At 43.4% G+C, this 27,674-nt stretch overlaps 1 protein-coding gene across 1 annotated transcript; it reads right to left on the reverse strand.

Annotated features, from left to right (window-relative positions):
- Positions 1 to 8,083: 8,083 nt before the first annotated feature.
- On the reverse strand, positions 8,084 to 21,399 carry fam174b (family with sequence similarity 174 member B). Its single transcript, XM_072435106.1, has 3 exons — positions 20,904 to 21,399; positions 14,458 to 14,589; positions 8,084 to 10,908 (listed from the first exon to the last, which is right to left on the reverse strand). The coding sequence occupies exons 1-3, from the start codon at positions 21,269 to 21,271 to the stop codon at positions 10,905 to 10,907; spliced, it is 504 nt and encodes a 167-aa protein (XP_072291207.1). The 5' UTR covers positions 21,272 to 21,399; the 3' UTR covers positions 8,084 to 10,904.
- Between the last annotated feature and the right edge of the window lie 6,275 nt (positions 21,400 to 27,674).

Raw genomic sequence — 27,674 nt, forward strand, 5'->3', positions numbered from 1 at the left:
GACGCTAGCCAGTTCAATCATTTCAAAGAGCTGCTAGAAGCTACAGTCAGAGCATGTCACGGGGCGGCCACCGACCACAAGCCCACAGCCGAAGAATTCAGGCAAGCTGAACTGTCACTCCTCAGACAGGTGCAGAGTGACCGCTTTCCAGATGAGTTTGCCCTCATCTCTTCCCAAAAGACTATCCCGTCCAGCAGTAGACTCCTCACTTTGGCCCCAGAATATGATCCGGAGACTCACCTAATCAGAGTTGGAGGTAGACTACGACGCTGTGACTCCCTTCACACAGAAACATTGCATCCCATCGTTCTCGACCCCCATCATCCCATCACAAAGCTGATCATTGCCGATTATGACAGCAAGCTTGCCCATCCAGGTCCAGAGAGAGTTTTTGCTGAGCTACGCCGAAGGTTCTGGATCCTACGTGGCAGAGAGGCAGTCCGCAAACATCAGCATCACTGTGCAGACTGTCGTAAATGGCGTGGCCAACCCATTATCCCCAAAATGGCAGATCTCCCGCTGCCCATCTTACAATTACGCCAGCCAGCAAATCCACTTCCGTTTCAACCCACCAAGTGCACCCCATTTTGGCAGTTCCTGGAAGCGAGAAATCCGCTCAATCAAGTCAGCGTTGCACGCAATACTGGGCTCTCTAACAGTCACAGAAGAAGTCTTGAGAACAATCCTTGTGGAAGTGGAGAGCATCGTCAACTCCAAGCCCCTCGGTCACACCTCTTCCGATGTAGCAGATCCAGATCCCGTCACTCCCAATCTGCTGCTCATGGGGCGGCTGGACCCCCCCCCCCCTCCTCAAGCTGTTTATCCAGCTACCGAGGTCCTCAGCCGGCGCAGATGGAGAGAGACACTGCCAAGCTCTTTTGGACCAATTCTGGATCCACTTTATCAGGAACTACTTACCATCCCTTCAAAGCCGCTCCAAGTGGCAACAGGACGTTGAAGACATCTCTGTTGGAGACATTGTTCTTATTGTTGACCAGCAGCTTCCACGTGCCCTGTGGCCCATTGGCAGTGTCACAACTGTTCTCCCTGGACATGATGGCAGGATTCGTACTTGTCATGTCCAGGTCAAAGACAAATCCTATACTAGACCAGTTGCCAAGCTCATCAGACTCCCATCTCTTCCTCATGACTCAAACTGACTTTATTCAACTTTGCTTCTCAAAGTTGGGGGCGGCTGTTAACAAGGGTCTAGTGTTTGTATGTTAATATAATGTTTGATTTGATCATCATTTAGTTAATCACTCCGGTCTAGTTATTAGTGCTATTCTTTTACATTTCTATTTACTATTTGTAACCTGATCCCCAGCGATAGTTCAGCCAATCACGTCTTCTCACTTTCAACCAATCACAGTTCAGCACCTGACGGGACTTCTGTGTGTTTAGTAAAGTTAGTGTTGTTTTTCCCTTCGTCTGGCACGGTCGCCTCCGTCTGCTCCCCGCTCCTCGTGTGCTCTTCTTGTGGGTTCTTGGTCCTTGAGAATGTCAGTTATTCCTCTTAATGCCTCGTCTCTGTCTGTTTTAACCGTGATGCGTTCATGGACCATAGGCCAGTATCACTCCGCAGAACGCTGGCGCTAGTGGTGATGTGTTCAAGGACGCTCGGAATTTCGAGCTTTTGGCGAGAATATGGCTGGAAATCATTGCTCTTGTGTTGTGTTGTTGTGAATGTTGCTACTTGAATACTGTTTCTGTCTCATTTGAACTTCTTTTAATGTAGTTAACTATTCACACATTTACTGTTTATATATTCTATGTTTATCTGCCCATATTCATTGCATTATTGTATTTGTTAATATCCATTTTCACTGTACTTTACTTCTGTATTGTAGAAACCAAACAAAACAATCAAATCAAACCATCAAACCATCATCAGTTCATTTATACACCCACAAGCATTTAATAAAGAGTGATAAGTAAAGCCGACGTCTGTCTTTGTTCTGGCCGGACAACCTGGGAAGATTGGGGAAAATATATTCAGGAATTATACAGTCCCTTCAGAGGTCGCAAGATTGGGTCTCCTTCCAAACGCCTCATTTACAGTTGTATTGTTTTAGTGTAAAATCAAATCGACCATGTTTTTATTATTTCATATCTGTGCAGCAGGTTCCCCCGCCTTTTGTATCTTTAGTATATCATTTATTTTTGCTTCCCTCTCTCCCTGTCCTGTTACAGACCGTCCTCTCCCTGTCCTGTCACAGACCGTCCTCTCCCTGTCCTGTTACAGACCCCCCTCTCCCTGTCCTGTTACAGACCGTCCTCTCCCTGTCCTGTTACAGACCCCCCTCTCCCTGTCCTGTTACAGACCCCCCTCTCCCTGTCCTGTTACAGACCGTCCTCTCCCTGTCCTGTCACAGACCGTCCTCTCCCTGTCCTGTTACAGACCCCCCTCTCCCTGTCCTGTTACAGACCCCCCTCTCCCTGTCCTGTTACAGACCCCCCTCTCCCTGTCCTGTTACAGACCGTCCTCTCCCTGTCCTGTCACAGACCGTCCTCTCCCTGTCCTGTCACAGACCCCCCTCTCCCTGTCCTGTTACAGACCCCCCTCTCCCTGTCCTGTTACAGACCCCCCTCTCCCTGTCCTGTTACAGACCGTCCTCTCCCTGTCCTGTTACAGACCGTCCTCTCCCTGTCCTGTTACAGACCAACCGTGGCATGTTGCATGACTCATAAACCAATGTCGATTTTGGTGTGATTTCTTTCCGCTCTGTCCAATGTGCAGGTGTGGCTGGTCTGCCACACCCTGGCCACGTGCTTCTGGCTTTCCCCCCCGGACTCCCGCAGAGGGGTCAAATACCACTACTCCAACCAGCTCATCTACCACTGCACCCTGAGTGCACTGTACAGGCAGGGGGCGCTGCAGCCTCTCCAGGTGTCGTGTAAAGGTGATCGAGCTGTCACTCCGAGACTTTCAGCAACACATCCACAAGAATGATGGAAAACACACAAGAAATGGAACAACCCATGAACCAGACGATTCTGTCCATGCTCAATGCCTTAAAAACCAACAGGGGGCGCAAACAAATATATTACTGACATGAATAAATAGATCTGTTTTGCTCATTTGGCTCTGGACCTGAACCATGGAGACGCTCTAAAGTGAACCGGTCTGGGGGTCTAAAGTGAACCGGTCTGGGGGTCTGGGCCAGTCCAAATGTGGCTGTAGTGCACTTTGAGCCTCATGATAAATGTTACTGCTTCAAGTTTCTATTCTCGTCACCAACGCTTTGCAGCTTTAGTGTTTGAGTCGTTTTATGGACTATGTCAATATTTGCTATGGATGAGTTTTATGATTTTCCTATTTGTTTTGATCCGATCTTCTGATTTTCTAATAATGTTTGTGAGATGAGCCAGGGAAATGCTGTGTGTCGTATGAACTCCATCATCTCCCCATAGTTGATAAACCAGCATGTTGGACAAAGGCCCTCACAAACTCGACAAATGGATCAGATCATCAGATCAACATTTGTGCTTTTTCCTTTTTGAATATTTTTATATCAATACATTCAACTGTCAGAAAACCAGGATTTTTACTCTGGCTCGGGACGCTCACGGGGCTTACCTTTTTAAGAGGTTTCTATGGTGACCGTAAGCAAACAAAGCCCTTCTGAATAAGCCTCTGCTGCCAGCACCATCTGTTGGCTCTCTGTGTGGACTCAGTGGCTCTTCTGTGCTTGATCCTGGATCTTAACGTGAAAAGGATACGACTAGAGAAGCAGTGAAACAAGGGCTCGAAAAGAAGTGCTCAAACCCAACCAAGGTCATGACCTCATTTGTTTTATAGGGCACATTTTATTGTCAAAATACAAAAATTACAAGGTTGAGTTTTTTTTGCACAAGTTCTGAGACTGATCGAGACCAAGTTTTCATTTTGTCCCATAAATCACCACTGATTGATACTGGTGTCAGTTTGTCCTTGTTTAAACTTGTCTACAGATCCTATAAGTAAGAGCAACGGCAACAGAAATTGTAACTGTACTTGTAAAACTTGTTTTTTCTTTTCTTTTTTTTTCAGTTTTTTCTCTTTATTTTGCCCTGGAATTAGAAACAAAAATATTTAAAAAGACAAATAATTAATGTACGAAAAGCAAATATAAAAAATTCAACAGATGTTTAAAACTAGATGCTCGTCTGCTCCTGGTCTGCTCCTCGTCTGCTCCTCACTTGGCCTTTTCCCCTTTGCAAAACTGCTCTCCAAAGACATTTGTTTTTCACTCATTTTCGCGAGCCTTTGGGTCTACTTTAGGGCAGCGTGTTTGATGCGACGCATCCGCGATGACGTATCATGTATAATGCATGTATCAGTTATGTTCTCACGCAGGACAAGAGCAGAGATATAATATACTGCCATTATATTTAATGGATTTCTTTTGCAATTTCCTATAAGGCTTTTCATGATATATCCACAAACAAGCTTATTAGCGTGTCATGAGTGACAGGCCAAAGTTACGTCGGAGAAGATGCTGTCACTGAGAGATTATTTGAACGGCCCGGTAGCAAACGCGTTGCGGACCGGTACCAGTCCCCGGCCCGGTGGTTGGGGACCCCTGCTCTACATGGCTAATGGGGCTGAGTGCAGTGCCGGCATCACCAGCAGAGAGAGCAGTTTCACCACACAAACTTATGAGTTTGTATGAGTTATTGCGTCCACATTTAGTTTAAAATGATAATGCCCATCCACATGAAACAAATCAGAAATTACTTTGCAAACATCCAGGTAAGTCAACAATACTGGATTCTATTGTTTTGAACTGTAGACTTGATAAGTAACCTTTTTAGACACTTTACTTTGTAATTTACAATAAAAAGAAGGAAAATACAAGCATAAATAAATCCATTACTATCTTGATATTTTCTCTTTTCCTAGTTCTAACTTACATTTTAGGGTCTAATTGTAGACCTTACAGAGTGCCAATATTATAACTTTACATTCCATAAGTGTTTCTTTTTTTACATTTAAATGTTATTATTAATCAATTTGATGACAAAAAAATGACAAATAAAACACGTCCAGAGAGAGGAGACATAGACCAAAAAAGCACATATCCAATAACAACCAAAGAAAAATGTTTTTTAAACTCATGGCACACAGAACCTGAAGCAAACGTCCTATTTAGCCCACAGTGCATCAAATATGTCCATTTCAAAAAGTCCAAATGTAATTTTTTTAAATTTTCCGTGAGTGCAATATAAAGTCCAGTCCTTGGCCATCAGTGCATTTTTTGTCATCCATTTTTCTGTGAGGGCTTTTTTCGCTGCTGCCAGGAGGAGGCTCCAGAGCTATCTGCTGGTTGTGTGTGAATTGGCAAAGTCGATGTCAGATGCCGTAATATTTTCTGGTCCTCTGCCCAATCGGATCAATGCTGAACTGTACAGTCGCTTTTCAGCATTCATCAGCTGATTATCTAGATGGTGCCCTCAAAACAATTGTTAACAACTGAAGTGCGTTTTGGGGAAAGCCCAAGCTCATCCGCAGGGATGGCATCCATCCGACTTGGGAGGGTGCATCCCTATTAGTTCAGAATTTGACCGATAGCCTTAGTCGCCTAAAGTGACCTTCTGCAGGACACAGCTGTCCGTGTCGTGTCTGAGGTCTACAGTGTAGAGGGTGAAGAGAAAGGGCGCGAGGACAGTGCCCTGGGGCACCCCCACACTGCAGGTCCAAGTGTCAGACACACAGTTCCGGGCTCTCACAAACTGGGGTCGGTCTGTGAGGTAGTCCAGGATCCACTCTGCAGGTCGTACTCCACACCAGCCTGAAGCTGTTGAGGTCTTTGGGGCGCGGTGTCTTGGGCACAGGTACCAGACAGGAGGTCTTCCAGACCTGTGGTACCACCCTCAGCTTCAGGCTCATGTTGAAGACATGCTCCATAACTCCACACAGTTCATCTGCACAGGACTTAAGGAGCCTGGGGCTGATGCTGTCAGGTCCTGCTGCCTTCCTCACTTTAATCCTCTTCAGCTCACTCCTCACCTGTGCTGCTGTGACAGTCAGTGGTTGGCAGGGGGACTGTGTGCTGGGGGGATGGGTGAGTCCGGGTGGAGTGGGGAGCTGATGGGCCGAAGCAGAGGTGTGAAGAGGAACGGGTGCGGCCCATTGTCCAGCTGTGGAAGAGGGAGCATGCAGCTGTGCAGGGGGAGGGGCGGGTGACCGATCAAATCTCAGGAAGTGAGAATTTAGATCGTTCACCCACTGTAGGTCCCCCTTTGTCTGGACAGGTGGAACTTACAGTGCCTGAGATGGTTTTCAGGCTCCTCCACACTCCCTGAATGTTCTGCTAAGTTCTAATTCTGTTCTGCTATGTTCTAATTAATGTTCTTATGAGCTCCTCCCATGTTGCAAGCACAGATTTTACCCAGGGATTTGTCATTTGCCGGTAAGGCCTGCACAGGAACCCCCGGCACAACATTACTCTCAATGTTTTTCCATTGAGCTTCATATTCTGGGTCACACCAGCAACACTCTGATTTGAGCTGAGATATGGTAATTTTTCAGACAGGGTCAACCCCAGCTTCATTTTTCTTTTGACAATTGCAAAGTTTTAAATTGGATTCAAGGTTTTTTCCCTTGCCATATAAATCTTGAGATTGTTTTATTCGACTCAAACAGCCGGATGGGGAGGGAAATCTGGGCAAAACAGACTTTTTATAGTTTCAATCCTTTGACTTAGACTTAAAGGTGGAATGGACAATTTTTTTCAGCAATTTTTTTTATCATATTTCCTCGTGGCGTGGATAAATCATTTGTCCTGCCACGTATCAATCATAAAACGCACCTGTCGCTCACCTGCAGCCGCGTCAGGCTCGTCCCCACGTTTCCGCGTGCCTAAGCGCATGGATCTATCATAATATAGTTCCCTCAGTGTACGGGGCGGCAAAATGAAGACGGAGAAAGACAGTTCGAGCTGACGCAGAAGTGGACAGAAATCTACAGGAGACGAGAGATGCGATGTGATCCGTCGCGCTAATAAACAAACGCACGTGTGTGTTGTATCAGTCCACACGGGGGAGTGCGCATGCGCACTTCCACCTGCGTTCTCAAATCGCCGAAAAATCGTCCATACCGCCTTTAAGAGACTAAAGCTGAATACATTTTTAAAGTATACTTACCAACACTGAGCGTAATGTATTGAATGTATTTTTTATTTATTCTAAACAAGGTATACAGTACCAGAAATCATTAATCTCCAAGAGAAAAGATGAGTAATTGTGCAGGTTTAACATAAAAAAATTGTCAGTCAAACACAAACACCCCTCCTATATATATACTGTACATAATTTAACCTTTATCTCTTAACCTTTGACTGTTACTGTATTAGGTCGCACCGGAGTATAAGCCAGCCAAAAAATGCATAATAGAGAAGAAAAAAACATACAAGTTGCACTGGAGTATGAAATGCGGTTGCAAGTGTGAAAATAACAAACAATATCACATATAAGTCGCTCCAGAGCGTATATAAGTATAAATATAAGTCGCACCCCGGCGAAAACTATGAAAAAAGGTGTGACTTATAGTCCGAAAAATACGGTAAACAATCCAGATATACATAGGCCAATAGAAATAGTTATTAGAACCAATATTCATTATAACACCAATTCATTACATCTGCCAACATTTAAAGAATAAAATTGCACCAAAAAATGTGTATTACCAAAGTGTAGCTTTTATAAACCAATTTGGAATGTGTTTGAATTATGCAGTAGTAATGACTAATATGAATAAAGCTTTAGCTTAGTTATGAACAATGATTTAGTTATTATAACCTTGCATTTGACTGATTTACTGTTCTGAGTCAAGTCATATTCACAGTTTAGTTGTGGTTGACAGAAGTTGGCAGAAGTGAATTTGCTTTGAGTCAGAGTTAACACTGGACTGACCGGCGTTTAACTAAATAGAAAAGCTCGAAAGCTAAATGTCCAAGCGCCTCTATGAATCAAGCTTCAGCCTCAGTGAGATGTAATCAATAGATTGTGAAGTATATCACATCAAAACCACAGAAGGCCACCAAAGAAGTAGTTTGGTACAAGCAGTTTAATCCCAGAGGTAAATACAGTATCAGCACAGTTACTAAAGCACAGCTCCTTCTTCATATAAAAGATGATCGGCTGGACTGGGCCAAAGCTGGGGAAAACCACTTCCAGATGAAGTCAGTGGGCAACATTTATGGATGTTAGAGTACTCAAATGACTCATTTTTAGAGCGCACTGTGCAGCTAGTGACGGAGTCTTGTCCTCACGCCAAAAAGAAGTGAACTTTCAGATGCATGTGAGTGAAGTCCCTCATTCGTCCAGGAGTGTTCCATTGTATAAAAAGATTCAGTTGTATCATCTGGACTTTTTTTAATTTTTTTTTTTTTAAATGCACGTTTTGAAAACCTCCTCCTTCGTTATAACAATTATTTGTGCTAAAACAAGTGTGTTCTGTTCTGTCGCTGCTCATGCTGTTCACTGCTTGAGGCCGACACGTGCTCATTGTGTGGCATTGGATTGTGGTAATGTCAACATAAAAGAAAAATAAAGTTAATTCACCCAATTACTTTGCTTGTTTATTTGACATTTTAATGATTATGTCAAGCCTCCAGGCCTTGTTATAGACAGTAATGGCAGCCTCGTGTTTGGAGAAGAAAGTTCCAAACCACTTAAGGGCTCACGTTTTACCTCCATGAAAGACCAGCACAAAGGGAAAGGTTATACAATAACAGTAATAATAAATCATTACCAATAATTATTACTGGTAAAGCAAAGCGTTAGTTTTCCACAGCAGTAACGAGGAAATATAACACGTTACTTTTAAAAGTACTGCTACCCAACACTTGTGAGCAATAACTTTGGACCTCTGCAAACAGTTGACTGCTTTCATGTTTTTAACCTTCAGGAGTTCATTTAAAGGACAAATATTATGCATTATTTGTATTATTGGCCATTGAACATCCTCTTTATTACGTTTGGTTTGGCATCTCATATTTTAGATTTTTTTTTTTTTTACATAAAATTATATTTGGATCTCTGCTGTTTAATCCAGGATTATCTAAATTTTGGTACCATCTACTGGCTGCTGAGGGAAATACAGTGTTTAATATAAACATTGGTGCATGTCAGGCTGGCTTCTCACTTCCTGGTCTCAGCACGCAGTTGTACTGATCAAGATGAAATGGGACAAATTCACAGAGTCTGGAGATGATTTATGGACTTAAATAGCAGCGCTACGTCAGTTATCAAAGAGACAGTGAATGTTTTTGACATTAGGAGGGAGAGGACTTTCAAACCAGGATTCCACAATCTGAATGAAGCCAAATGCTACTCCAGATGTTTTTGACAAGGAACAATGTTAGAACAAGGTTAAAAACTCAGAAAAGTACATTTTGCATAATGTGTGTCCTTTAAGAGCAGCTCTTTTTATTTCTTTGATAGAACAGGTCTGTAACGCTTCTCTATCCAGGCCTTTGTGTCAAGAGTAAAGGTTTTTAACCAAAGCAGCTGATAGTAGAAAAAGCTTCAGTTGTAGTCATCTGGACTCAGTTTGAAAAAATAGACGTTTCAAACTCAAACTGAGTCCAGATGACTACAACTGAAGCTTTTTCTACTATGGAACACGCCTGGACGAATGAGGGATTACACCGCCAAAGCAGCTGATGCTTAAGACAACCCACCTTAAAGTCAAGCCACTTATTTCTTTCTTCTTATCCCGTTATTGATTGCTGATCCATTTGAACAAAACTGAGCCAGCTGTTTATCCAGGATCCAGAAGTAACGTCACACTTAATAATCCCATAGGTTGTGTTCACGTGACATCACAACATTTTATCAGACAATAACATAAGAGAAGTTCAACATTTGTGAATTCACTTTTGAGACATCTCATGGCAAAGTCCAGTGTGATCCAGGGGGAAAAGTGGCTCCATCTGAGGTTACGGCATCATCAATATGAACGGAACAGCAAAATAGGACCATCTTTTACATCATACAAAAATATACACTCACTCGTTAACTCTGCACAGTAGTACTGAGAGAAAACCTAGTGGTTAGTACAAAATATTTGCTATGAAGAATTGAATTATATGGCTACTGTGCAAAACCAATCTCAGATACAGATTCATAAGATGTATAGAATCTTCATAAAGTATATTCAGAGTGGTCATAAGAGGGTGTTTCTCACTATAGCCCGTTTCCACTGGTTCACTTTGGAGCCATTTCCTGTTTAGGATCAAATCTACAGCTCCACTGATCTGAGCCCGTCCAAAAGATATACTCCAGTTTATCTTTGACAAATATTTCAAAGTTGAATAGCACGTTAAGTAAGTACATACAATTAGTAATTGAATGTCATACTACAACAATAATGTTGAAACACAGTCTATGTATTCTAATAGAACATGGTGACATATTTTCCCATCCAATTATGCTCCTGCAGGCTACAATTATCAAATTCTGATTCTTTGGCTCTGTAATGTTGCATTACACATGCATTACACATGTAGCTGGATAACAGGGCAGCATCACATTCTAATCCTTCAGTAACATTAAATGCAGGTTTATATGTTCATACTATAGATTATTTTGATGGCCAAATTTCCCCAATAAATTATGATTCTGCCAAAAAATTAGGCTAGTCCAAGGAAAACATATTCTGTAGTACTGGAAATGATGATTTTGGCAGGCCCGGTTCCAAAGCGCTCTAAAGTGAACCAGTCCAAACATGGATTAACAAACGAGTGGAGTCAAACGATTGATTTATTTTAGTATAAATAATACTATCTTATTTAAGCACTCAAATCAGAATGAATGTTCTGAATTCAGGTCATTTTAACTCTTGGATGATGATGTTTTTCCTGGAGTCGATAGTCCAGCCAAAGCCTTCGCTGAGGTGTCGGTTTGAACCATCCTGTTCACCTGAAATAAAACAAACATGATTTAGAAAGACAAGAAGCAGCTTAAGAGCACGTTTAGAGAACAGAAAAGATCAAGAGGCTTTTATGATTTCCAAGTTTAGACTTTTTAAGATGGATAAAACCTGTTGTAAGTATAAATTACAATTTTACACAGACATGGCAGAAAAGAGAATAAAAACTGTAAAAGTAGAACATATTGATGATGTCACACAAGAGCGAAGTTTGGCACAATTTGGCTGGTGGTGCAAAATATAGGGGGCGCTATTTGCCCCAGTGTCCTTAATGGAGCAGCCGCTGCTGCACATTTGTCTGACTCTTTAAACATGAATTCAACAAAATATGTTTCAATTTGTAAAATAATCTTTTGAGTTTGGGCTCAGATGGTACAACATGGTTATTAGGCAACGGTTATGGAATTTCCTGATGTGATGTCATGATTTACAAGAATTAAAACTACAAACCTATAATTATAATTATGTTAACCATGATTTAGTCACACGAGTCGACAGCAAACTACATCTACATAACGGTGTCACTAGTGTCTCTGAAATGGAGTGTTGCGCAGTGAGCAGGGCCTAAAGGAATGCCTGGTAAACAGGATGCTCTTGAGTTTCCTGGAGGAAGAAACTGCTGTAGAACAATGAAGGCGCCGCAGCCTTATGTCAACAGCAGTGTCACAGTTCTGCAACAGTCTGGTTCTTCAACATCTTATATTGCAACACGCCAGGTAAACTTACACCATTAACATTTCAGGTTTCAAAATGCTAGTGTTTACACTATAATTTAATAACCAAAAAACCATAGAACAGAATAAAACACAAATATCACAAACTAAACATCCAAAGAAACACAATCGTGGCACATTTAAATGAAAATAAAAGGTCTAAAGCTATCAGAGATTCCAAATTAAGACTGAATGTCACTTTTTCCATTTGCCTGATGTCTGTCCTCTCTCAGTCCAGTCCTTGATTATTGGTGATGTTTGTGTCATCCATTTCTTTGTGACGGCCTTTTCTCCTGCTGCCAAAAGTACATTCCAAAAGGTATTCATTTGTGTCCATGGCAGGAGTTTTGAGGCCCAAGTTCATAGTTCTAAAGTCTAAAGAAAGAAAGGTATGGGTTGGGTTAGATGTGTAAAACTGTCTGCAGTGCACTGTAAATTTAAGTTCAATATATAACAGGACAGTCCCAGAACACGTGATAGTGATTTGCCTTCTGGTGCCACAGTTTCTCCAACAGTTACATTTCTCTGAATAATGAGCACTCTGACATGGTGTTATTAAAAAACATGACACAGACTGACTAGTCACTGCTACGCTAATGCAGATATTTGCCTTTAAAATCTCCCTTTCACCCACTCACTGAGAAGCAAGACGCTGTAAGAGAAGATAAAACCCGGAAAAGGCAGGTAATGCTTCTGGAACTTAACAATAAAGACTGAAGGTCTATAACCTTGAGGGAAAACCGATGTCCCTCAAGGCAATGTTGCTAATGCCAGCGCAGCCCCCTAGAGCCACTCCCCATCACACAGCCAGCCCGAGTCCAGTCCTTGGCAGGGACATGTGGGACCCGCACGGGACGGAAGGGAGAGAAGACATCATTTTACAATAGGTGGTCTTTATGTTACCTGAAATGCAACAAGACAAAACGATATTGTGGGTTGAAGTCAGAGCTGGGAACAACAAGCCCAGAATCCAATATACTGGAGCTGAAAACTGGGGGCACTGAGGCAGCTCTCGGACATTGCAGATGAATCACCGGAGCTGAAAGCTGAGGTGGTTCAATCCAGAATGGAGAACAAGAATATGAAAGAGAGATCGTGTGTGCTGCTCGGCAGTCGGGTTGCAACGCACGTGTGCCGGGCTCCGGGTGCAGCCGGCCGCAGTGTCGTGGGTTCTGTTCCCGGCTCTGACGGTTTGCTGCGTGTCCTCCCTTCTCTCTCATCCCCCATTTTGGTCTGTACTTTCCGGTCGGTAAAGCCTACGGGCCACAATATCTTAAAAGAAAAGAGATATCCTGGATTTGGAATCCAGGTTACACAGGAATAATCTCAAACTCATGGGAGTCCAGGAGGGTGAGGAGGGGGACAACACGTAGGGCTTCTTCCAGAAGATAATTTGGGAGTTTTCATTGCACTGGAGTCGTGGTCCCTTCCATCACTATATAAAGAGCACAGTGCCTGGGCCAACAAAGACAAGAGGCTAATAAACCACAGGCTAATAGGTGTGATATTTTAATTATAAGCAAAATAATTTCAGATTTTAACATTTTGTTGTTGTTGTTAGTTTGTATGTTTTGATCAGCTCCTTCCATGTTGTAAGAACCGACTTCACCCAAGGGTTCTCCACCTCCCCCAAATGACTCCACCGTCTGTCATCTGCCAGTAAGGCCTGCACAGGAACTCCCGGCACTACATTACTCTCAATATTATTCCATTGAGCTTCATATTGAAGTAATTTTTCAAACAAGGTAAACCCCAGCCTCCTTTTTCTTTTGATAATTGCAAGGTTCTTAATCGGATGAGGTTTCTTTGATCCGTCAATTTCTAAACACATTACAAGCATTGCCCAAATCAAATCCATTGTTGGCCCACCCTCTTCCTGAACACCGACGTCACAAAAGCACGTGATCGCATACTGTGCCGCAATATTGTCCGTCGCTTGTTGCTTTCCTATGCACTGATATAAAAAATGATGGAGCCCCCAGAGCTTTCAGATTCCACAAACTCCTTGGATGAGCTACACAAAGGTCGATATTTAGAAAAGCTGCGATCAATCAACTCAGATCCATATTAGATGCCTAAATCACAGAGTCTTCCAGATATCTCGTACCCGGACATTTACGATCCAAGCCCACTGGTCCCATGGTTCACAAGTCCCAATTTTGAACAAAGGGTTTACGCGCCTAAATAAAACGGTTAATTCTACAGCGTGAGCGGAACACGATAGACTTGATATATCCGGAGCACCAGCGCAGGCAGCGGTGGTGAGGCTGCATGCCCGGGGTTCACGCACCTATAAGGGGCTGAACAGCTGTCAGCTCCCTCCGCCGCGCTCACGCGTTTATCACTTTTATCTTCCCGGTTGCTGGACCCAACTGCCACATATAACTTCACCATTTTGATTATAGTAAAGCGTTCAATATCATTAATGAGGTTTTGGGCCTCTTCGAACTGTGTTTCGTTGTAAATCGAAGCCGAAAGACGGCAGTATTGAATGGGCTTGAAGTGGTAAACACGCACTGCAGACTGACAATAGGGAGAAACAAGCCTGGGGGCGCTCTGGGGGCGCTCTGGGGGCGCTCTTGTGACGTCACGTGAATGAGCTCTATAGGAAAAATGCACCAGTCTGTCGTCGGAATCCCTCAACTCTTACGGGACAAGCCAAGTTGCAAAGTGATCAATAGAATGAGCATGGAACACCACATCTACTTATTTACATTTCTACACGTTAAACAGCTCGATGTGGAGTCGAAAATACCACAACACATAACAGAGCTACAACTGCTGTGACCCCAGCCGTGACCCCAGCCTTGCATAGAACCTTCTGACCTGTACTTGATGTCAAACAGCGTAGAGTCATCGTCCTCGTCCTGGTCTTGGTTTAGCGGGGCCATCTCCACTCGCTCGCCCGGCGTTGTGATGATGTCATACTTCCGGGTTTTCCTGATCCGCCTGCCCGACCTGAAAAATGGAGACACACTGAGGATCATTGCAGAAAAACACAATCCCATGTCCCAAACTGGCCAGTGGCTTCTTTTCGGCTCAGCAACATTATAGTCCGATTATATTCATCAGAGCATTCCAAAGAAATATTTAAACTTTTCTCTTGCTTGGAACATTCAGAAGGATATATTCTCTGTATTTATATCAAGCCTCCAGGGCCCAAGACGGGGGTCCATTCAAGTCAATGGCCGCTGCTCATTAGCGCATGTCGCTAGTTAGCCTTTAGCAGCAGGGAACACAGTGGACCGGAAGTTAAGTAGGATCGCGTACTATGTGTTCACTTTGAGCCAGTGCAAGCTTAAGCCAAATATAAAAGAACTGGTCTTAAGAAAACTGAAGGATTTTGAACCGTAAACAAGTGAATGAGCTGAAAAAAGGCGTTATTTGAGTGGATCCATGAGCCCACGGACGAGGAGTGAGCTGTCACTGCGTAATCATAAAGTCTTAAAGTCTAGCTCATGGTCTGGCTTAATGCTGTCGTGCCGCTTCTTTACTTTTAAATACATCAGAACATTTGATCGTTGATGCAATTTTGTTTTCATATGTCAATTTATTATATTGTAGACATAGTGCTAAACTTACAATTAAATGTTGTTTTAATATTGAATGTATGAAAATCAAATTATTTTCTAATTTGTGCATATTTTGTTAATGTAGTGTAGTGTAGTTATATTAATACCATTGACCTTTTTGAACATTTTGTATATGCATTTACCTAAATCTATCTATCAGTCAATATTTTACTTTTAGTGTAAGGTTGCGTTTATAGTGAATAAACACTGGTATCTGCCGTAATAATTGTTGAGCTAGTACAGAACATTCTAGCTCTCGTAAGAGTAAAAAGACGGAGAGTAATTAAGTTTTGCCTTATATTGAATAGACATAGACAACATATAACAAACATAAGAACTGCCACTTATTTACAATCAAGAGTAGTACATTTTAATTGCTAACTGTCCTAATTTTTCAACATTCTGAAACCCATGGATAAGTCTGAACTTGCTGGTCTGGTGGTCAGTAGAGACCAGTTCTCTGCTGATCGAAGATGGTCCACATGCTGGTCTGTGATGAAGTGAAAGACCTAATGTTACCATAGGTAATATTGACTTTGGTACTTGTTACTCTGGAGCTCTGGTGGTACTATAGTACTTGTTACTCTGGAGCTCTGGTGGTACTATAGTACTTGTTACTCTGGAGCTCTGGTGGTACTATAGTACTTGTTACTCTGGAGGTACTATAGTACTTGTTACTCTGGAGCTCTGGTGGTACTATAGTACTTGTTACTCTGGAGCTCTGGTGGTACTATAGTACTTGTTACTCTGGTGGTACTATAGTACTTGTTACTCTGGTGGTACTATAGTACTTGTTACTCTGGAGCTCTGGTGGTACTTTAGTACTTGTTACTCTGGAGCTCTGGTGGTACTATAGTACTTGTTACTCTGGAGGTACTATAGTACTTGTTACTCTGGAGCTCTGGTGGTACTATAGTACTTGTTACTCTGGAACTCTGGTGGTACTATAGTACTTGTTACTCTGGAGCTCTGGTGGTACTATAGTACTTGTTACTCTGGTGGTACTATAGTACTTGTTACTCTGGTGGTACTATAGTACTTGTTACTCTGGTGGTACTTTAGTACTTGTTACTCTGGAGCTCTGGTGGTACTTTAGTACTTGTTACTCTGGAGCTCTGGTGGTACTATAGTACTTGTTACTCTGGAGCTCTGGTGGTACTATAGTACTTGTTACTCTGGAGCTCTGGTGGTACTATAGTACTTGTTACTCTGGAGCTCTGGTGGTACTATAGTACTTGTTACTCTGGAGCTCTGGTGGTACTATAGTACTTGTTACTCTGGTGGTACTATAGTACTTGTTACTCTGGTGGTACTATAGTACTTGTTACTCTGGAGCTCTGGTGGTACTTTAGTACTTGTTACTCTGGAGCTCTGGTGGTACTTTAGTACTTGTTACTCTGGAGCTCTGGTGGTACTTTAGTACTTGTTACTCTGGAGCTCTGGTGGTACTTTAGTACTTGTTACTCTGGAGCTCTGGTGGTACTATAGTACTTGTTACTCTGGAGCTCTGGTGGTACTATAGTACTTGTTACTCTGGAGCTCTGGTGGTACTATAGTACTTGTTACTCTGGAGCTCTGGTGGTACTATAGTACTTGTTACTCTGGAGCGCTGGTGGTACTATAGTACTTGTTACTCTGGAGCTCTGGTGGTACTATAGTACTTGTTACTCTGGAGCTCTGGTGGTACTTTAGTACTTGTTACTCTGGAGGTACTATAGTACTTGTTACTCTGGAGCTCTGGTGGTACTATAGTACTTGTTACTCTGGAACTCTGGTGGTACTATAGTACTTGTTACTCTGGAGCTCTGGTGGTACTATAGTACTTGTTACTCTGGAGCTCTGGTGGTACTATAGTACTTGTTACTCTGGAGCTCTGGTGGTACTATAGTACTTGTTACTCTGGAGCTCTGGTGGTACTATAGTACTTGTTACTCTGGAGCTCTGGTGGTACTATAGTACTTGTTACTCTGGTGGTACTATAGTACTTGTTACTCTGGAGCTCTGGTGGTACTTTAGTACTTGTTACTCTGGAGCTCTGGTGGTACTTTAGTACTTGTTACTCTGGAGCTCTGGTGGTACTTTAGTACTTGTTACTCTGGAGCTCTGGTGGTACTATAGTAGTTGTTACTCTGGAGCTCTGGTGGTACTATAGTACTTGTTACTCTGGAGCTCTGGTGGTACTATAGTACTTGTTACTCTGGAGCTCTGGTGGTACTATAGTACTTGTTACTCTGGAGCTCTGGTGGTACTATAGTACTTGTTACTCTGGTGGTACTATAGTACTTGTTACTCTGGTGGTACTATAGTACTTGTTACTCTGGTGGTACTATAGTACTTGTTACTCTGGTGGTACTATAGTACTTGTTACTCTGGTGGTACTATAGTACTTGTTACTCTGGTGGTACTATAGTACTTGTTACTCTGGAGCTCTGGTGGTATTATAGTACTTGTTACTCTGGAGCTCTGGTGGTACTATAGTACTTGTTACTCTGGAGCTCTGGTGGTACTATAGTACTTGTTACTCTGGAGCTCTGGTGGTACTATAGTACTTGTTACTCTGGAGCTCTGGTGGTACTATAGTACTTGTTACTCTGGAGCTCTGGTGGTACTATAGTACTTGTTACTCTGGAGCTCTGGTGGTACTATAGTACTTGTTACTCTGGAGCTCTGGTGGTACTATAGTACTTGTTACTCTGGAGCTCTGGTGGTACTATAGTACTTGTTACTCTGGAGCTCTGGTGGTACTATAGTACTTGTTACTCTGGAGCTCTGGTGGTACTTTAGTACTTGTTACTCTGGAGCTCTGGTGGTACTATAGTACTTGTTACTCTGGAGCTCTGGTGGTACTATAGTACTTGTTACTCTGGAGGTACTATAGTACTTGTTACTCTGGAGCTCTGGTGGTACTATAGTACTTGTTACTCTGGAGCTCTGGTGGTACTATAGTACTTGTTACTCTGGAGCTCTGGTGGTACTATAGTACTTGTTACTCTGGAGCTCTGGTGGTACTATAGTACTTGTTACTCTGGAGCTCTGGTGGTACTATAGTACTTGTTACTCTGGAGCTCTGGTGGTACTATAGTACTTGTTACTCTGGAGCTCTGGTGGTACTATAGTACTTGTTACTCTGGAGCTCTGGTGGTACTATAGTACTTGTTACTCTGGAGCTCTGGTGGTACTATAGTACTTGTTACTCTGGTGGTACTATAGTACTTGTTACTCTGGAGCTCTGGTGGTACCATAGTACTTGTTACTCTGGAGCTCTGGTGGTACTTTAGTACTTGTTACTCTGGAGCTCTGGTGGTACTATAGTACTTGTTACTCTGGAGGTACTATAGTACTTGTTACTCTGGAACTCTGGTGGTACTATAGTACTTGTTACTCTGGAGCTCTGGTGGTACTATAGTACTTGTTACTCTGGAGGTATTATAGTACTTGTTACTCTGGAGCTCTGGTGGTACTATAGTACTTGTTACTCTGGAACTCTGGTGGTACTATAGTACTTGTTACTCTGGAGGTACTATAGTACTTGTTACTCTGGAGCTCTGGTGGTACTATAGTACTTGTTACTCTGGAGCTCTGGTGGTACTATAGTACTTGTTACTCTGGAGGTACTATAGTACTTGTTACTCTGGAGCTCTGGTGGTACTATAGTACTTGTTACTCTGGAACTCTGGTGGTACTATAGTACTTGTTACTCTGGAGGTACTATAGTACTTGTTACTCTGGAGCTCTGGTGGTACTATAGTACTTGTTACTCTGGAGCTCTGGTGGTACTATAGTACTTGTTACTCTGGTGGTACTATAGTACTTGTTACTCTGGTGGTACTATAGTACTTGTTACTCTGGTGGTACTATAGTACTTGTTACTCTGGAGCTCTGGTGGTACTATAGTACTTGTTACTCTGGAGCTCTGGTGGTACTTTAGTACTTGTTACTCTGGAGCTCTGGTGGTACTATAGTACTTGTTACTCTGGAGGTACTATAGTACTTGTTACTCTGGAACTCTGGTGGTACTATAGTACTTGTTACTCTGGTGGTACTATAGTACTTGTTACTCTGGAGCTCTGGTGGTACTATAGTACTTGTTACTCTGGAGCTCTGGTGGTACTATAGTACTTGTTACTCTGGAGCTCTGGTGGTACTATAGTACTTGTTACTCTGGAGCTCTGGTGGTACTATAGTACTTGTTACTCTGGAGCTCTGGTGGTACTATAGTACTTGTTACTCTGGAGGTACTATAGTACTTGTTACTCTGGAGCTCTGGTGGTACTATAGTACTTGTTACTCTGGAACTCTGGTGGTACTATAGTACTTGTTACTCTGGAGCTTTGGTGGTACTATAGTACTTGTTACTCTGGAGGTACTATAGTACTTGTTACTCTGGAGCTCTGGTGGTACTATAGTACTTGTTACTCTGGAACTCTGGTGGTACTATAGTACTTGTTACTCTGGAGGTACTATAGTACTTGTTACTCTGGAGCTCTGGTGGTACTATAGTACTTGTTACTCTGGAGCTCTGGTGGTACTATAGTACTTGTTACTCTGGAGGTACTATAGTACTTGTTACTCTGGAGCTCTGGTGGTACTATAGTACTTGTTACTCTGGAACTCTGGTGGTACTATAGTACTTGTTACTCTGGAGGTACTATAGTACTTGTTACTCTGGAGCTCTGGTGGTACTATAGTACTTGTTACTCTGGAGCTCTGGTGGTACTATAGTACTTGTTACTCTGGTGGTACTATAGTACTTGTTACTCTGGTGGTACTATAGTACTTGTTACTCTGGAGCTCTGGTGGTACTATAGTACTTGTTACTCTGGAGCTCTGGTGGTACTATAGTACTTGTTACTCTGGAGGTACTATAGTACTTGTTACTCTGGAACTCTGGTGGTACTATAGTACTTGTTACTCTGGAGGTACTATAGTACTTGTTACTCTGGAGCTCTGGTGGTACTATAGTACTTGTTACTCTGGAACTCTGGTGGTACTATAGTACTTGTTACTCTGGAACTCTGGTGGTACTATAGTACTTGTTACTCTGGAGCTCTGGTGGTACTATAGTACTTGTTACTCTGGAGCTCTGGTGGTACTATAGTACTTGTTACTCTGGAGCTCTGGTGGTACTATAGTACTTGTTACTCTGGAGCTCTGGTGGTACTATAGTACTTGTTACTCTGGAGGTACTATAGTACTTGTTACTCTGGAACTCTGGTGGTACTATAGTACTTGTTACTCTGGAGCTCTGGTGGTACTATAGTACTTGTTACTCTGGAGCTCTGGTGGTACTTTAGTACTTGTTACTCTGGAGCTCTGGTGGTACTATAGTACTTGTTACTCTGGAGGTACTATAGTACTTGTTACTCTGGAGCTCTGGTGGTACTATAGTACTTGTTACTCTGGAGCTCTGGTGGTACTTTAGTACTTGTTACTCTGGAGCTCTGGTGGTACTATAGTACTTGTTACTCTGGTGGTACTATAGTACTTGTTACTCTGGTGGTACTATAGTACTTGTTACTCTGGTGGTACTATAGTACTTGTTACTCTGGAGCTCTGGTGGTACTATAGTACTTGTTACTCTGGAGGTACTATAGTACTTGTTACTCTGGAGCTCTGGTGGTACTATAGTACTTGTTACTCTGGAACTCTGGTGGTACTATAGTACTTGTTACTCTGGAGCTCATAAATGTGGCCGCTTACCTGACCACTTTAACGAGCAGACACACGACGAGCGCCGCGGTCATCACGCACACGACAATCACGCCCTTCTTGAGCGAGGGCAGGTACGTCATGAGCGCGGAGATCCTGGAGCCCGCGGCTGGGTCTGTGACGTTCCCCGGCCGCCCGCTGAGGATGGAGGCGGTGGAGGAGTTCAGGTGCGCGGCGGCCGTGGAGGAGGAAGAAGACGGATGATGGCTCAACTCCGCGCTGACGCACCACGCACACGCGGCGACCACCGTGAACGCACGCGCGAGACTGTGCGGAAACATTCTGCCCGTATGAAATGAAATAGTCTTGATTAACTGCGAGTGATGTGAAACAGCTGTCACGTTCAGCAGCTCCAACATGTCCGAAACACCGCCGTCATCGGAGCGCGTGTCGTGCTCGCCGTGCTCCTCCTGTCAGCGGCGGTCAGATGGGGTCAGCGGGGGTCAGGGGAGAACAGCCGGGTCAGCGGTCGGTGCGGTCGGCGTGCTCCGTGGTGAGAGCGGGAGATGTGTGAGGGGCTCTACAAGCTCACGACACTGCGGGACGTGCGGAAAGCGCGCTGAGGTCACACGCTGCGTACGTGGAAAAGCAGAGCGTCATCAATGCCCTCACCTTGTGCAAGAAAAACAGAAGAATAGATGTTGTTTTATGGCGGTTGGCATCCAAGTGTTGCATTACCGCCAGACTTTGTTCTTCTTTGGTGTTTCATAGCGGTCTGGTGGTAATGTAACACTTGGATACAAACCGACAAAACACAGAAGAAGAAATTGCATGTCACCACAAAGACTTTACTTTAACAAACAGTTTGGCCAATTTCATACCTATAAAGTGAAACCAAATTAATATAATTGACTCTGCAACTTAACAAATAAAAAAGCAAAGTCCAATAGGGACGTCCCGATCAGGTTTTTTTGGCCCTGATCCGAGTCATCTGATTTTGAGTTTCTGCCAATACCGAGTCCCGATACTTTTGTAACACATTTTTAAAAAGCGCAACATAAACAGGTTGTTCAGTTTTTATTTCATTTTTTAACACTTTAACAGTGCACCTTTCTTTGAGGTAGCTTGAATAAGAAATAATAGTGCAAAATTTTAATTGAATAAAAATAGCAGCTCAACTTAAAATACCCATCAGCAGTAAACAAATAAGCAAAGTGTGTATTAAATGAAAGTGCAACAGTCTCCTAAAGTAAGGCCATAATGTGCTTTTCAGAACTGCACTCTTAATTCTCTTCTGGCTTAAATAATAAAATGTATGTTTTTCTTGATGAAATCCGTCTGAATGTCGAGTTGAGAGTAAGTCAGGGGCCAGTGTTCTGATCCTTGAGGTCGCCACAGTGTCTATCACGCCGCGCTATCAGCCCGCACTCTGCACCCCGTGTCTGTCCTCCGGAATGGTGACGACGCCCTCGCCCAAACCGCACCCCGGTCTCATCCATGGCTTTCTTCATATTAGCAGCGTTTGTGTGATGTTGTTGTATCTTGGCCGAAATAAAGTAGAACAACATCTCAATTTCCGTCGTGTGTTTTAATCTCAACTTTATCACAGGTACATGCGGAGCATCACTTGCTCGCGAACTGGTAACAACATACATACTCAAGGCAAGTGCGCCCTCTATTGGGGAGCACTAATAATGACACTCTATTGCACACAACAACACATTCACATTAAGAGGAGCAGAATATAGCACATACAATTCTCTAGTGCAATATACCACAGATGTGCTCTGCTGTGACATGCAGGGTCGCACGGCGTAAAACTAGAGTTTACTGCCGTAAAGTGTGGGCTTTACGGCAGTAAAATGTCGTGATCCATTCATGCGTTATACGGAGGCGAGAGACAAATAAGCTTGAAATGTATAGCACTGATCAAACTGAAGAGTGAAATTTATATCCGATCACTAATCGGGATGCACCATCCGATTTCGATCGAGTCTGAAACCACGGGATCCGGCCTGATTTCCAATCACGTGATTAGATCAGGACATCCCTAATGTCCATAACCAACATCTCTGAAGAGTCAACAAATAACATAATCCATGCCACTTCAAAATTGTCTTTTCTCTATTACACATACGAGTGTGATTTGTATTTATAGTACTTTAATCTGCAAATTTCATCTTCTTTTCCAGTTAGGGGTCGCAGGTGAGCCTCTCAGTGACTTTGGGCCTTAGGCGGGGTACACTCTGGACAGGAGCCTGTTTGTCGTCAGAGACAACCATTCACTCGGGACAATTTACAGATACTAATTGACTTAACACATGCATGTCTTTGTGCGGTGAAATCATGTGATGTGGTCTGGCCCAGGAATTAAACCTATGATCACCTTATTGGAAGGCTAAACCTGTGCCTGGTGATGAAAATTGGTAGAGTCTGGAATAGAAAGAGAAATCTGAGCAAAACATACATTTTTATAGTTTCAATCCATTGATTAAGACTTTAATATGGGATCAGAGTCAGATTCCAATATGTTTCTTTATAGTGGAGAAAAGAGGTGTACAGTTTCTCTAAGATTGTTGATAGTTCATTATGGAAAATCACGTCTTTCTAAAAGGACTGATGATTTTCATTTTTTGTACATTCAATTTATATCCAGACATTGGACCAATATCATGCAGGAAATGCATCACGTTAGGGATGAAACTTTCTGGTTTGGTTAAATACAGTAAGACATCTGCAGCAGGTAGTTTTATGGTTTGTCCCATCAATTGAGTCATCACAAATTGTCTAATATTGGGCCAATGGTGCCAAGTCACCGCAAACATCAGAGGGGACCAGGCACAGCCCTGCCTCACACCCTTTATTTTTTTTTTTAACAAAAACACAAGAACTTAACCTGACCAGAGAGAAAAGCGAACAGTAGCTATCAAACAAAGTACAAATAAATTAAAGCATTCATAATTCAAACCAATAGCCCACTGTACCACACATTTTCCCCCTTTCAAATTGAGTCTGAATGTAATTTTTTCCAATGTCGATCTAGTCGATTGTCGGTACATTGTCATCCATAATTGTTTTTTTTCGCTGCTGCCAGGAGGATGATCCAGAGATAGCTGGTAATTGTATCCATGACAGGAGTCCTGAGACCCAAAAACAAAATCCTATGTGATGATAACGACAAATGATCTGTTACAGCCCGTTCAGACCGCGGCGTCAAATTTGGGATGAAGGGATCTGGATTGTTGCTGGGGCTGCAGGATTCCTTGGAGCAGGGGAGCTTGAGTGGGCAGAGATGGAGGACACGCTGGATGGGAGTCGGAGTGGGGGAGGTCTACTTTTGGAGAGATCAAAGTACAGGTGGAGGGGGGTGACGCTGGTCTCCTGTCTACAGTGGATACACGAGATCACAGTTGCGGCGGGTGGATGCCGTGGGGCGCTGGGAGGGAGCAAGTGGAGACTGAGGAGCACCAGTGTGGCCCTCAGAGGCAACTGTTGTTGTGATTTTGGGCCTTACAAAAATAAATTGATTTGATTTGACCAGGGGGGAGATGGAGGAAGAGGATCTCATGTGCTTTGAACTGAATAAAAAGTCTAGAATAAAGTCCAAATAGAGTCTAATACCAGCCCCCAAGAATAACGTCTGGCAGTAATGCCATTGGATGCCAACCGCCATAAGACAATTAAATATAATATATATATAAAAAATAACTTGCTTTGGTGAGTCAGTGCAACACAATGAACAATGATAACAGCAACCTATGCAAGTCAAAAAGAACAAATTTAAATTTACTATAGGAGAATAGGTTAAGATAAAGAATAGCCTTACAATGTAGCCAAAATGTACAGTTTAATTTACATAGTGCAGAAAGTGAACAGTGCAGTGAGTGATTAAATTATGGTTAAAAGTGACAGTGTTTAAGAAGTGTTCATGAGTCGAACGGCAGAGGCCACTAAATAGTCACTGTCCAGGGTGAAAAGGGTCAGCAGTGATCCGACCTGCTCATCCCAGAGCCCTGGAGATGTACAGGTCCTTTAGAGATTGAAGTCTGCAGCTGATCACCTCAGCAGAGTGCACAATGCGCTGTAATCTCCGTTTGTCCCTGGCTGTCGCTCCAGCGTACCACACGGTGATGGAGGGGGGGGAGGATGGACTCAGTGATGGCCGTGTCAAACTGATGCTCTGGGCTTATAATTGGCGAGATGCCGGCGCTCACTCCCCACAAGAGGCAGGGTTGTTTTTGGCGAACTGCTGCTTCAGTGTTGTACTGAGATCTACCTCTCGACACACCCCTGCTAAATCCATACTTAGCGTCTTTGTAGCGTCTTTGTAGTGTCACCGGCCCTGTGCGTTTCCTCCTTCTGCTGCCTTAATTGCCTCAGTTTTGGTGTGAACCAGGGTTTGTCATTGTTGAAAGTGACTTGCGTGTCTTGGTATAATGCTGTCCTCACAGAATCAAATATATGTTGTCACTGTGCCAAACTTTCTGTGGCAGCTCTGAAAACCTCCCAGTCTGTAATGTCCAAACACATAGCTCCTCCACTGCCTCGTTGGTCCACTTCGTAGAAGTTCTCACTACAGGTTTGTACCTGGGGATCAGGTGAACCATGACGTGGTCTGACAAGCCCAGCGCAGCTCCACGGGTCCAGGACGGACTCGCTGAGCCACATCTGTGAAGCACAAAACAGGAGATGGGGAAAAGTCTGTCTCATCTCATCAGCAACGCCAGTTAGTCCAGTTTGTTGGGTAGTGAATTCACGTTAGAGAGGAAAATCACAGGTTAGTGTCATTGGTATGGTGAGGACCCAAAAGCACCACAGGCAGATGGAATATAGCTTGGTTATGACTTTTATATACAAAAGTAGAATTTAACAGTTCATACCAAGTCCGGTGATGTTTTAACTGGCAGGCAGGTCCAGAGGAAGGAGGTTTAGCAGAGTCGAGCAGGCATCTTACCAAGAGAGGACAGGCAAAAATTGTGGTCGAAGACAGAAGGCAGAGATAATATCCAGGGCAGAGACGAGGCAGGCAGGTCAGGGACAGGCCAGGTCGGCAACAGGGAATAAATCCGGGGAAAAATGCTGGAAAGTCGGGTATGACACGAGAACAATCTGGTACTGGTGCAGCGACAGGAGAAGGCTTAAATGCAGCCAGAGCTGTATCAGGTGTGGAGAGTGGGTCTGATGAGGAGGCGTGGCCAACCAGCAGAGGGGAGTAGAGGCAGGTGAGGAAGTAGGTCTGATGAGGAGGCGTGGCTGACTGGCAAAGTGGAAAGACACCAGCAGACAGGAGGTGAGCAGACTGTGACAGTGAGTGCCTTCGTGTGACTCGTTTCCTCAGGCACACGAGAGCCCCTGCACGCTTTCCTCTTCAGCGGCGACTCACGCTTTTAGCCAAAAGGGCTAATTCTTCTGAAAATATGTTTCCATTGAGCTTCATATTCTGGGTCACACCAGCAATGCTCTGATTTTAGCTGAAATAAAGTAATTTTTCAGACATGGCAAAACCCAGCCTCCTATTTTCTTCGATAATTGTAAAGTGTTTGGACACAGGTTTTTTTTACCTTATACAAATCTAGAGATTGTTTTATTCCATTCATCAAACAGTCGGTCGGGGACAGAAATCGGAAGAGTCTGGAACAGACAGAGAAATCTGGGTAAAACTTGATTTTTATAGTTTCAATCTTTTGACTGATGAGGTTCCATTTTCCAAGATTTTTTTATGGTCTTAAAAAGAGGGGTATAATTTTTCTCCAGAATTGTTGATAGATATTTAAATGTGGTACTTCATAGAGACCTAAGAGATCCGTTTGCCAATTAAATGAGTAAATCTTTTTAAAGGTCAGAGGGGGGGCGCCAGCAAGAGAAAATGTAATTTTTTTGTACATTTAATTTATATCCAGACATAGGACAAATTTCTTGAAGGAAATGCATTTCATTGGGTATGGTAATGTCTGGTTTGGTCAAATACAATAGAACATCATCTGCATAGCAGGCAATTTTGTGTTCCGTCCCATCAATTAAAAACATGTGAATCTGTGGTGCGCGGAGCGCACGGAATGACTTGTGGCACTTTTATTTCACACAAAGCTTGTCCTGCTCGGACCTGCCGCAGCTAAAGCACAAGAGGAGAGAACGGCGTGTTTTAAACTCACGAAAATGTTGTTGCTTGAAAGAGCACGGCGTCCGAGCTGCCACTCTAACCACCGCAACTAGCTCAGCGCACCGCCCATCCCAGCCCACGCGTCCTCGCTCTTATCACGTGGACCTCGTATGGAATATCTGGAGCAAAGAAGACTCGCTTGCCTTTGTACTGGAGGTCTCCTTTAACCCTTGCAGCCTTCAGTTCCTTCACACGATCGTTAAGAAACCTCATTATCAGGTCTCGTGGTTTATCAGCTGCTGGTCTTGGTTGCCATGACGATGTGATCTTTGGATTGTGATGGAGGGAATAATCTTCCTCTTCTCTCCCCGAGACTCCTACAATCCTCACATTAGGTCAACAAGATCTGGACTCCAAATCCAGGATCTTATTTTTCATATAGTTCTCCGACTCCAGCATCGTCATCCTGGCCTCCATCTGGGCAGATCATCCGTATTATCTGAAATACACTGCTCGACTTTATCCAAGTGTGCTCCGGTTAGTCCTACTGCTTTCAGCTGAGCGGCCACTGCAACGGACAGGGCAACCAACAACATGGCACTTTGCATTTCAGACATGTTAAGCCATATCTTAATTATATGATTAGTTATATTCTCGCCTCCTTCCAATGCAAAGAAGCCGTGAGAATCTCCATCTGGGCCGGCGGAACCTTGCATTTCCGG

The sequence above is a fragment of the Eucyclogobius newberryi genome, unplaced genomic scaffold (assembly GCF_026437365.1).
Source record: "Eucyclogobius newberryi isolate DKJ021-1_F unplaced genomic scaffold, fEucNew1.0.hap1 SCAF_7, whole genome shotgun sequence".
In the NCBI taxonomy this organism is placed as follows: domain Eukaryota; kingdom Metazoa; phylum Chordata; class Actinopteri; order Gobiiformes; family Gobiidae; genus Eucyclogobius; species Eucyclogobius newberryi.

Bases quoted from the DNA above. Each gene is read 5' to 3' on its own strand.
- fam174b (XM_072435106.1), bottom strand. From the start codon at position 21,271: ATGTTGGAGCTGCTGAACGTGACAGCTGTTTCACATCACTCGCAGTTA. The intron at 14,590-20,903 runs GTAAGCGGCCAC...TCCATTTTTCAG, and splicing joins CTGCTCGTTAAAGTGGTCAG to GTCGGGCAGGCGGATCAGGA.